Source organism: Vespula pensylvanica, chromosome 14 (assembly GCF_014466175.1).
Source record: "Vespula pensylvanica isolate Volc-1 chromosome 14, ASM1446617v1, whole genome shotgun sequence".
NCBI classification, from domain to species: domain Eukaryota; kingdom Metazoa; phylum Arthropoda; class Insecta; order Hymenoptera; family Vespidae; genus Vespula; species Vespula pensylvanica.
The window spans coordinates 4,634,599-4,647,229 of record NC_057698.1 but is presented as its reverse complement, the minus strand read 5'-3'; the positions used below and the strand labels follow the sequence as shown (position 1 = coordinate 4,647,229).

Genomic DNA, 12,631 nt, shown 5'->3' with positions numbered 1-12,631 from the left:
TAAAATAATGAAAGGACAATTTTGAGATCGTACAATACAGAAACTATATTTTTGCATTATTACAATTCTTACACAAAATTATTAGATAATATTTCATTATGTAAAAATTTCCATATCTTGCTTGCGAATATACTATGCTAATATATTTATTATATATTATAGGTTTTGTTAAAAGTACATAGTATCTTTCATTGTATGTTTCTTCAGTATTACGTGTTGTTATACTTTTTTGAGATCTTTAATTAATTATCTGAAAACTCAAAGTCATAATGATTAGAATATGTATCAAAATCTTAATTATTGCTTATCATATTACGAAAAAAATAAATCATAAAAATGCAATATCTCTATAATTTTGTATTTTTAACATTTTGACGAAATATACTTTACCTGCATACGTACTTACAGTTTTGTTTTCCTTAATACGTTTTTAAGACAAACCTTGTACTGGCTCATAATTAGTTCTATCTTTGATGATCCATTCTTTGATGATTCGATGATGATATCTTGTTTAAGCAGGTTTGATGAGATGGAGCAGAGAGAGTATCTATGCGTTGTTTTTACCATTCCTTTGGGACACCTTTCATCATTCCTTCTCAGCATCTGATCTCTTCCGTTGCCTCCCCTCCTCACAGGGAGGGCTATAAGTGAAACATCACCAAATTGTCAATTAGAAAAGCATATGTTAAAGTTGGTATTGGATATATTCTTTTACTTCTGTATATATGTATATTAAAATGTGCTTAAAATTTCTACTTGTCCTCCTTATACACAAATTTCATGTTTTTGATTACATTTAATACGCGAGGTCTTTTATTGTTGTTGTTGTTATTATTATTATTATTGTTGTTATTAATATTATTATTATTATTGTTGTTGTTGTTGTTGTTATTGTTATTAATATTATTATTATCATTATTATTATTATGATAATATTTATCGTCGTTAGAAAAATTATGAAGAAAACTTTGTGTAAAGTACACACAACACTGTTTATAATTGTCAATAAACTATGTACGATATGTTACAAGAATCGGATATACTAAATATCCCATAAGGCAGTCCCCTATGAATACCTTGCAACGGGATCAGCACTAAAGGCCCTTGAAAGCTCCGCTTGCACATAAAGATGATTCGAATTGAAGATTCATCTGAAACATAAGCAACCTTGTACAGTTTTTCCTTATTAAAAATTATTCCATGAACCATTTAAACAGCACTGAAAGTCTGCCCTATTTTACATTAAATAATAACTGAATACTTTAAATAAAGTATTGGCTAAAGAATTTTAATTCTTAGGACTATAATGTTATTATACAAATATGTGTATATCCTGTGATATAATTATACGTTTCTAAAGTATCCTACAATATGAAATTATATATATATATATATATGTGTGTGTGTGTGTTTGATTAACTTTTATAACTGTTTACTAAATTCAAACGAAAAATATTTTTTCGATTCACGTCTTATATCCATGCGATATCGTTTACAATTACATATTCATCTACATTTATCTTATTCGAGTTATTAAAGATCGACTAACATAATACGATAAATCTATTACGTCCTTCCGTTAAAATAAAATTTGTATGCTTAAAGTTCAATAATACGATAGGATACACGTAGATCATTTGTAGCTAACGCTTGAAACGCAATAAACTCGTACGTGATAGTGACTGAAAATATAAAATGCAGGGCTCTCTCCACTTTCTGTTAAGCATTTGTATTTTTATTTCAATAGTTGACCTACTTATTATACAATTTCTTTTTTCTTCAGATTATACACCAAGTTTCTTTGTCGCTAAGTTTCTAATAGCGAATGCCATTTTTGTGCATCGCTGACGTAAGAGAACAAAAAAGACCGTTCCTGAACTGTGTGATGAAATTTTTGAGTCTTACAATCTCTTGTTATGAAATAACAAATATTTAGTACTAAATATTTAGTGTTAATGTACTGTATAATAATTTATAAGAGATACTATCCGTAAGGAAGTCGCGCTTTAAATCGGAAAAGTGAAAAAAAAGAAAATTACCACATACCACCATAATGCTAAGTATCGATGGCCAGTTCATGCTGAAAGAGGCGGTCACTTTTTCCAGTCTGACTCATTCACCTAAGAACAACGTTACTTTTAGGTACCAAGTATTTATAAGATTGGCAAGAATATATCTTTTTTTTTCTTTTTAACGTGAGCTCATTACTTTTTAATTCACAATAATTTGATTACTTGAAGACAAAAATAAAAACGCATATAACCTAATTACGTATTTAAGTAATATGTTATGAAATTCTGTGAATGTGTTTAAATGGTAAAATTCTATGTTCCCGCTAAAATTGTTTATATAACAGATAGTAGGAAGCAATTTACTTCCTTACGAAAATTGATTATGTTTTATAAAAAATATTGCACTCTATTGACCTGTAATAGTCCTTAACAAACCTAATTAATACATTATTTCAGATTGATAGAGTACAACGTTGCAATATGAAGATACATGCATTATAAATATTTACTGCTTTATGCTCTTCGTTGTCTTGATTGAGTTACACTTGAAACTATGCGCCGCCTCTTTCTGCTAAAACCAATACAAACAGTTCATGTAAGACACCATTTTGGCTAGCAATATCCGTATTTGATATTTGATGGTATTCGGTGAATGCGGATTATCGTTAGCGGTGTCTATTTCAAATTCACAAATTTACGTTAATAATTTTTCTGTTGTAGAAGGACCCTAGGCAGGGTTACCTAAATTTTTTCTTGTATAAAAGGGTGCGCCAGAGCATGGTTCACAGTGATTCTTTTCCCTGCATCCAACATCAATGTGCGTTCTAGCAGATCTTTCAGCTGACCAACTTTCCGACTTTGTTCGGGCGGTAATGAATTCCCACCAAGTTCTGCATTAAGATCACGAGTAGCCGGAAGAGTAGACATTACGACGATTTTTTCCTAAAAATAAACACGTTGGACTACCTCATCTATTATAGAAACACTACAAGACACAATGAAAAGAGCTACTGTATGGAGCTACTTTGCAGATTATAAAAATAAAATGAAAATATGCATATGAATAATAAAAAAATTTCAATGTCCGATGAAAATATTATTTTACAAATAAAAATGGAGCTTACCATATAAGAAAACGTAATCGTAGAGAAAAATTGTACAGCGACTTACCCGCTCAGTAACTTTATCAACTTCATGATAAAGAAAATTGGAATTAGAGTCAAAATGTTGATCCTTGAAGGTTCCTTTCCTTATCAGTTTATTAGGCATCTTGCCCTTTAGGTCCATGAAGAACTTTAACATCTGATTGTTCGTTTTGCCCGAAAACATTATTTTTCCAGTGTATAATTCATATATTGTGCATCCAACAGACCACATGTCAATGCCAAAATCATATGGTATACCAAGAACTAAAAAAAAACAATATTATTTCTGATACATAACAAAAATTCTATAACACCAAATATTTTTCTAATATGAAGATCTATAGCCCGTTCAACGCACAGTGTTTCGCGTATATGATCGTTCGGAACAATAATCATAACTTTATACGAATACAAAGTTTTTTGTTTTTTTTTCTTTTTCTTTTTTTATAATTTCTTAAATATTATATATATTATTATTAATTCGCAAAACATGGAAGACATTACATTTATTTGTTATATTTAATCGACTTCAAAACATGTGTCTGTATTTATGTCTAATGATTCTGCAGTGTGATTCATCTGGTAATAAATAAGTCTTTATGTTTTTATAGCTTTCTTTATTAAATTTAATGTTTTTTTTTTCTTGTAGCTTGATATGAATTTATCATAAGTATATTTAACAACTTCTGAGATTAGTGTTAATTGATATCGGTTTAAGAAACTTTATTTCAAATCGTCAAAATATATCAAAATCCTCGATTCGGCCTATTATGCAGAGATCGTAGTTGGGTCCATTAGAGAGTAAATGTATATCCAATAACAAACAATTATTTTGATTATTTTTTTCATATTGGACAAATAAATTTGAAGTTAATGTAAAATTTAATATGTTGGGAACTAGTATACAAAAAATCAAGGGAGTACTTTCTGATATCTTTTTTTGTAAATCACTTCAAAACTTATAGAAATTTTATATAAAAAATTATGAAAATTTGTTATTATCTATTAAATTACTCACAAATTATAAAAGGATATTACATTATTAAATACAGTTTATAAAAATTAAACTAAGGAAATGAATATTACTATGGCACAATAGAAAAAAATGCGATAAAATATGAAAAAATATGGAAAAAAAAATAAAAAATAAAAAATATGAAAAAAATAAATTTCTTTTTACACTAAACTTCACTCTTCAATTTTAACAATAAATTGATATATTCCGTAAAAGTTATTATATTACTTCAATATAGTAAACTACATTTCATTATTAATATTTTACGATTCAAGATTTTTTAGATTTTACTTGAAATCTTTGATTTTTGTGCATTGAGTAAAACACTGTGCAACGAATCGAGTCGGTAGAAGTAAAAAAAAATATTCGCTTGCTAATAGATACAATCTAATATATATAAGGGATTTCAGCTATTAGCTGGTGAATGGTAATTAATTGTTGAATTCAGGAGCAAATTTACTTATATATAATGGGTCATTGTTAGGGTTTGTTTCAATTTCCTACATAAAAAGTGTTACAGTATTTAAAGTTTTGTGAATATACTCCTATCTTAATTATATATGTTTGTATACCTCTACTGACTCGACTCTTTAAGCGAACTATAGTTTTGATGTTTTTTCTAATATTATTATATCAAACTTTTGTTCTTTTTTCATTATTTGGAAAGTTAGAAATTTAAATGAAAAGTAAAATAACTATATGACACTATAATAATCTACCTTCTCTCACAAATTATAACAATATTTTCTCCATTGTCACTCTGTCTTAAGATGATCACGCATTATAAGGTTACCTGTCTATCCAGATAATTTTATTCGTACACTGATTGTTATAATTTATTTTCATTCATATAAAAATAAGAAATAATAAACTAATATACTTACTAATTTCAGGAGCACGATAAAATCTTGATACAAGATATGGTGTTATCTCATTTTCATGAGCATGAGATGCAGAACCAAAATCACAAAGTTTTAATACCAGTTTACTTTCACTGACTAGAATGTTATCTGGTTTAATGTCAGCGTGTAAAATATTTGCTCGTTTTAATAATTTTAATGCAAGGAAAAGCTGTTGTGTATATGACCTTACAGCTTTGACATGCAGACCAACGTCTTTACCATATTTTTTCAACACCTATAAAAAATGAAAAAAAATAAAAAGAAAATATAAAAATATATATATAAATTATTTACTTATAATATCTATATTTGTATACTATCTTTTCATATACATACCTCTCTTAAATTCATAGCTAATGGTTCAAATACCATACATAAATGATTTTTATGAAAGAAGTGCCTAAATAATCTCAAACAATGAAATCGGTCTTCTGGATCTGCATCATTAAGTTTCCGAAGTATTTCTAGTTCTTTGAGACCAGTACGATGCCTGTGAAAATCATAAAAACATCTAATAAAGTTATCTCTATGCTTATATAAAATTTATAAATATTAAAAAATAAATAAATTTCTTACATAATTTCATTATTCCGAATTATTTTCACTGCAACATCTAAATTGCCTCGAGCACTGTCTCTAGCCCTTACAACATTGCTGAAAACTCCTTGTCCTGTGTAACCATAAACAACATATCGCGAATCTAATGTCTCACCGACTCGAACGCTAAAATTGATATTACGTTATTCGATTAATTTAAACATAATTAATAAACATTAATTTAAACATAAACTTATTTTAATTTAAATATAAAGTTATGTAATATTATAATTTGATATATTGAAAATCATAATGGTATGTCGCATTCATGCACATAATATAGTGTTTTAAAAAATTCCATATATATGTATAAATGTTGTAGAAATACATTTATAAGTTCAAAAAAATATTAAAAAATTTCTGTATATGAAAATTGAAATACAACAAAAAATTTTGTTTTTAAATTATTATTATCTTAAAAGATAATTTGGATCACTATTCACATAATTATATAATTCTTTAGCTATTAACATTGACTTTGTTATTAACTGCATATTGAAAAACTTAAGCACATGCTCAGAATATTGACAGTCAATATTGATTTAGAACAAAAGAATATAAAGTGGATTTACATTACTATGATTTGAAATAGTTTATTTTCTTTGTTTAGTAACAAAGAAAAATATTGCCATTTTTGATAAAGAATGGAGTCATATTTTAATTAATTATGAAGGTAAACAGATGATGCTTTTGACACTAAACGTACAAACAATTTATATATATATATATATATATATATATATATATATATATATTTCTATTATTTTCTACATTTTCTTTCATTTCTATAATTATGTTTTTTCCAATTAGATGTAGTTTATAGTCAATTTAGTATAGGAAATAATAAACAAAATAGCTTTTAGATAATAATAACAAAAAATTTTATTTCTTTCATTTTAACTTTTAACAAGAACAGAAATGATTAATAAAGAAGAGTTCCATAGTTTTTTCACTTAAAAATAAATAATAAGTATCTTATTCTTGTCCACCACTATATTTTTTACAGATTGCTCCATTACACATTTTTCACAAACATATTTCTTACATTTGAAACAAATTTGGGTCACTTTATTCTCGTTATAATATCTTATTTGATATGTTCTTCATTCATGTGAAATTGCCCTTGTATCTGTCGATGGTTTCTATTTATCTTATATTTCTTTTTTCTATGATTCTTGATATTCTATAACAAATTCTTCTGTTGGCCAAAACAAAAAATCCTGCCTTGATATTTTTTTCCTGTCTTTTTATATATGACCCATGCATGTATTTCAGTTAAATCAAAATTTTATGCTATATTTCCTTGCTATTTGATTGATGATATCCACAAATTTAGTATTATTATAAAATGCAATTGCTTCAGATACATGTTTATCTCTTCATTCAATTTCCACAGATTTGTGCATTATACTTGGAGCAAATACTTTTTTTGATTTACTTTCATAAACTATAAAAGTACAATTATCTAATAGGTAAAGTTATATGGAAAAGTGTGTCATTTTATCCTTCTTTCGTTTTACAAATTTGGAAGTTTCTTTTTATTTCCACAAATAATTCCAACTAAAGTTATTTTTTTCACTAGGAGTTTTATCACCAGCAATGTTAGTAAAAAAATTATTTGTGAATACATTTCTTTTGCATCTTGTAAATTTATAGGATTGAGAGTAATGTATTCCTCAAATGGTATTAATAACTGTCTCATCTTATTTGTTCCCAAATATGGAAATTCATTTGCAATATTTACTATTGATACCAACCAGAATTTATCATTCAAATTTATCAGGTTGTTCGACATTATTGAGTAAATCTGCATTTGGTTTTAGTTAAAAATAATTATTTATCAATAATAATATTTATGGCTGGTTTGTAATAGTTCTTGCTGTTCTCTATAAATCTGTACTGTACTAACGAGATCAAGGCAGAATTATCCATTTATAAACGTTGGCTTTACTGATTTTTTTTTATCAAATTAGATAAATTTAAAATTTTTATAAAATAATTTCTGTTCATGGTGTTTGAGAAAGATGCAATTTTGCATCTCTATTTCTTATTTCATAAATATGAAACGATAAAAATTCTTTCTTTTATATGTTCCAAATACGTACATATAAAATAACTATAAATGCATCTAATTTTGCTTAAGTTAAAGTCCATTTGGTTTCTAAAGCTTAGAGTGCTTCAAAATCTGTGTATGTTCTTGTGTATTTTATAACATGGTTATCAATTATCAATGAAAAAGCTTTACTCTTCATAACATTTCGTTTAGCACAGTACTTGTTGAATCTAATACTTCCTTGAAAATATTATAATGTCCTGTTTTTTCAGTTTTAGAACCACCTTGTATTTTGTTCCAGACAGTATCATTAATTGCAATTTCAATGTGCTGATCGTTTTCTTTGCTCTCATTTTTAGAACTTTACAGGAATCTTTGTTGCCCTTGATGTGTATTCAAAATATTATCATTTTCATCACCAATGTCCAAGGACTTATATTCAGTGTTAAACAGATCATTTCCAATTTGATCATATTCACTTTTAAAAAGTTCCTTCTCGTTGATTTCAATATACTCTTTACTTATAATATTTTATTTCTCACAACAATTTCATATTTCTTGAACATTTTGATATTTTTATGGATAAATATCAGAGATGGAATAATATAACGAACATAAAATACAAAACTATATATTATTAGTTTCGTTCATTTTTTTCTTATCCAAAATGGCACTTATAACTTCAAATTTTCACTCTAATACTTTCTGTTGCACTCTCAAACTTGCAATGTGTTTTCTGACTTCACAGCCCATATTTATATCAATTCACAGATAAAAGCATACACTTAAACATTTTTGCCACATGTCACGATTACTGCTTCGGATCCATGTGCACTCTGAATCTTACATTTATCGTTTATCTTAGTTGCCCGATAGAGGAGCATGTATCAAACGCTCACATCGATTTTGACCAAACTCATGCCACACTCAGATTAGCTTTCATAATTCTGATCAAACTCGTAATAAACATTTATAGATATATACTTTTAGAATGAAAACGTCAAAACAGATAACATTATAAAAGGACATACATTCTTCAACCAGTCAATTGACTGGTCATAGTAGATAAGGGTAGGTTATATACTTATCTCAGAAAAATTATAAAAATAGTAAATCAAATGACAAAACTAATAAAATCGAATGCAAAATATTTAATCAAAAGCTTGAAACCGGTCATTTGACTGGTTGTAGTAGGTTTAATGTTCAAATTTGAAAAATAGTATTATCTCAAATTTGTAAAATTTGGACTTATAACATTATGATTTTCAAAACGCGATATTATAAATAGCAAGTATCTTACCGATAATATCCTTCTGCATCATCCCAATTATCTGTTAAACTAGGATTGTCGGGACCACCTAAACGTTTTCCTTCAACAGTAGGACTCTAGAAAAAATAAAAAATAAAGAGTTGTAGTGTGATTATGATATAATAAATAGAATATTTCCATAAAACATACATACATTAAAATCACCAATATTGTCTGCTTCGGCAAACATATCCCATTCATTTGCTTTTCTTGTACTTTGTTTTTCATCTTGCTTAATTTTCTCTGTATTTTGTGTACTTTCAACCTTCTCAGATTCTTCAGGTAATGCATCCTCAAATCTAGACTTTCTTTTCTTAACCGGCTGTGGTGACTTTGGTTTCTCAGGCAGTGGTGGAGTGTGACTCTCAGAAGTAGATTCATTATTGTTTGAAGGTATCTCCGGTGATTTTTGAGATGTATTTGAATGACTTTCAGATGGAGGAGTTCCAGTGACAGCTGTTACATCAGCAGACATATTCGAATCTTCGTTTGGTCCACTTAATCGCTAAATAGAAAAAACAAATAGAATATTGCATAAAATAAGTAAACATCATTTTATAAAACTCTTACATTAGATAATCAAATAATACCTTGACTAACTCTTCTCTTCGTTTTCTTCTACGTTCGATAATAGCTTCCTCATCTTCCTCTTCTTCGATATCAATATCCTTGATCTCTTCTTCGCTAGAACTGTCAAAACGTTCTACTTTTAGGCCTTCCGATAAAGAGTCTTTGTACTTATCACTTCTTTCCTTTTTACCATTCTTCTCTCTATCCCTTTCATGATCTCGTATGTGTTTTTCCCTATCCCTTCGACTTCGAGACAAAGAACGCGATCTTTTATAACGATCGTTGCGATCTCTATCCATTCTATTTCTAAGGGGACTACGAGATCTTCTTGTACTTCTAGATCGTTCTCTAATCTTCTCATGATTCCGATTATCGCGCCGATCCCGAGTGTCCATACGATCACGACTAACTTGTGTATCCCTGTTGGCATGACGATCTCGACTAGTATGTCGTTCTCTACTATCTCTTTTATCACGACTGGAATGACGATCTTTACTTAGTGGTCTATCTCGATTATAACGATCGCGACTAGTATGTCGATCACGACTTGATTGTCGATCTCGACTACTTTGACGGTCCCGATTGTCTCCTCTATCACGACTATCACGCCTCGATGAAATATGTTTAATATCCATTTTAGTATCTTGACACTTAGAATCGTTATGAGATCTAGATAAATGTCGACTCAAGTCTCGTTTTCTGTCTCCTCGTTCTTCCTCCCTGCAATAAAATAATAACAATAATGGTAATAACAATGTTGAATCTAATGATATAGCTCACCTTCGATCGTGCTCTCTTTTGCGTAATTCATCTCTTCTACTATTAGTATCTTTACGTCTCTCTTCTTCTATCCTTTTTCTAGAATCTTCTTTTCTCGAATCTTCCTTATATCTTTCATTAATTTTTCGTTTTTCATCCCTTCTTATATCATCCCTTTTTATATCTTCTCTTGGCCGATTCTTATCCTCTCTTCTTCTGTCAGAATCTCTTCTTTTGTCTTTATGGTCCTCTCGGCTTCTTCGATCTCTACTCATATCAACTACGACACGTCTTTCAGGTCTTGCTATTTTTTTACGTTCCCTACTTCCTGACTCACTTCTAGGTCGTTTTTTATGGAGTATATTGTCATCTTCACTATCATCTTCTACGAGTATTACATCTGGAGTTTCTGCTTTTGTTTCTTCATCCTCCTCTTCTTCTTCTTCTTCTTCATCCTCCTCTCCTTCTTCTTCTTCTTCCTCCTCTTCTGGTTCCTTATCTTCCTTTTCTGACTCATCTGACAAATATTGAACTAAACATGCTTGTAATCGTTCCTATGAATAAATTGTAATATTAAAAAATTTACTTTTCCAATGTTCCAAGTGTTTCAAATTGTCACGTACATACCTTCTGTTTCATTAATTCTTCTAAATCAATATCATCTTCAATAATACTACAATCTACTTCATCAGAATCAAGATCTACTAATTTTTCATCTTCGCTTTCTTCTGTAGAAACAATTTCTAATAAAGAATTTTTAACCTTGCCATTCAAACCAATTTCTTTCTGATTAATACGAGATGGTGCGTTTTCTTCCAATGAACCATTTTCAATTTCTTTCTCTTTACGCGGTCTTTTATGTTTCTTATGTTTTTTTCTATAAATTCATTTAATGTAATATTTCAACTTTAATATTTATCAAAACAAGTTATTTATAATATTTATATTTTAAATACCTTTCTTGTCTATCTATTCCATCTTTTTTCTTTATCACTCTATCCTTTTTATGTTTATGGTGCTTATGTCTTCTTTTGTTCTTTTTTCTTTGATTGCCAAGCATATCTGATTCTGAGTCTATAATGATTTCTCTTTTGGAATCTAAAGCTTCTATATCTGATGAGCTAAAATACATTGCTTACATATTATAAACTTAATATAACATGAATTTTCAATGTTATGATTAAATTCATTATCAATAAAAAGTTGTACATGCTGAAATACAATGAATATTAAATTAAAATATAAAATATCTATGAATGAATTTAGTTTTGTTAATTTGGAGTTGTGCAAGTGAAAGATGTAAAGGTTACAAACAATGAATTTTAGGTTATTATTGAATAAATATTTAGGAAAAAGTTTGTTGGAATTATTTCTTTATAAAATAAAAATATTATATAATCAATAAATGTAATTTAAATATATGAAATTTTTAATGATGACTAGTTCGTGAAAATCTAAAAACAAACAGTTCTCATACAAGTGTGATGTAAACAGAATGGCTGATGCATATCATTCTACGTTGTACAAATTAATTGTTCGAAAAATCTATGAAAATTCTATATAACGTAAAAAAAGAGTACTTACCCTATGTTGATATTATATAAATTATAAATAATGAAAATATTATAGAATCACTCCACTTGATAATACGCATACGTTCATTCTTTAACAAGAAGCCATTTTGTATTATCGATTCTTCTGTTTGGTGTATCTCGAATGAGATTTTGATTATCGATATAACTTTATTTCGATTATTGCGATAGATTGATACGATTCTATTATATAATAAGACTATATTACCAATTGGATCAGGAAAAAACTGAAAATATCACTGTATAAATGGTATCATTTCTCTATCTGGCAAAGAACTTCGTTCGTTATACGCATGTGCGATAATTTTCTTAATGAAATAAAGTGGAAATACTAACTCACGTGTTAACACATGTTATGTGAAGTTAAAGCAGTCAAAAATTGTTTAATTTAATGTATTTAAAAAAATTTTTAACTATTTTTCTGTCGTATTATTAAAATATATCATAGTTTTGTTTATGAAGATGAAGAAATTGTGCTATCTGTGTATCCTATTCTTATGTGTGTCTACAATAGTTATATGATTGATTTTCATATTTAACTGCCTGCGCACAATACTTCGTGCACAAAGGAGAAAGTAACTTTTTCTAACTTCATCAGTGACTCTTTCACTTTATGGGACTAGCAATATAGTTCTATTATATATATGTACAATTCAAATTTCAGAGATAAAACTTTA

General features: G+C 28.1%; 1 protein-coding gene across 14 annotated transcripts; it reads right to left on the bottom strand.

The window, feature by feature from the left end:
- Positions 1–19: 19 nt before the first annotated feature.
- LOC122634088 (serine/threonine-protein kinase PRP4 homolog) lies at positions 20–12,103 on the bottom strand. Of its 14 annotated transcripts, none has more exons than XR_006328290.1 (15): positions 11,947–12,103; positions 11,319–11,483; positions 10,990–11,239; positions 10,384–10,916; positions 9,624–10,323; positions 9,188–9,538; positions 9,025–9,110; positions 5,651–5,797; positions 5,411–5,564; positions 5,057–5,309; positions 3,183–3,421; positions 2,522–2,954; positions 2,047–2,120; positions 1,077–1,151; positions 20–641 (listed from the first exon to the last, which is right to left on the bottom strand). XR_006328290.1 is itself a non-coding variant. In XM_043822682.1 (13 exons), the coding sequence occupies exons 2-12, from the start codon at positions 11,420–11,422 to the stop codon at positions 2,754–2,756; spliced, it is 3,018 nt and encodes a 1,005-aa protein (XP_043678617.1). In that variant the 5' UTR covers positions 11,423–11,483; positions 11,947–12,103; the 3' UTR covers positions 974–1,151. The 14 variants fall into 14 exon arrangements, 6 of the variants coding, with proteins under 6 accessions (XP_043678617.1, XP_043678611.1, XP_043678612.1 ...); XR_006328296.1 differs by having other exon boundaries at positions 2,754–2,954; XR_006328295.1 differs by lacking the exon at positions 2,047–2,120 and having other exon boundaries at positions 2,754–2,954.
- Between the last annotated feature and the right edge of the window lie 528 nt (positions 12,104–12,631).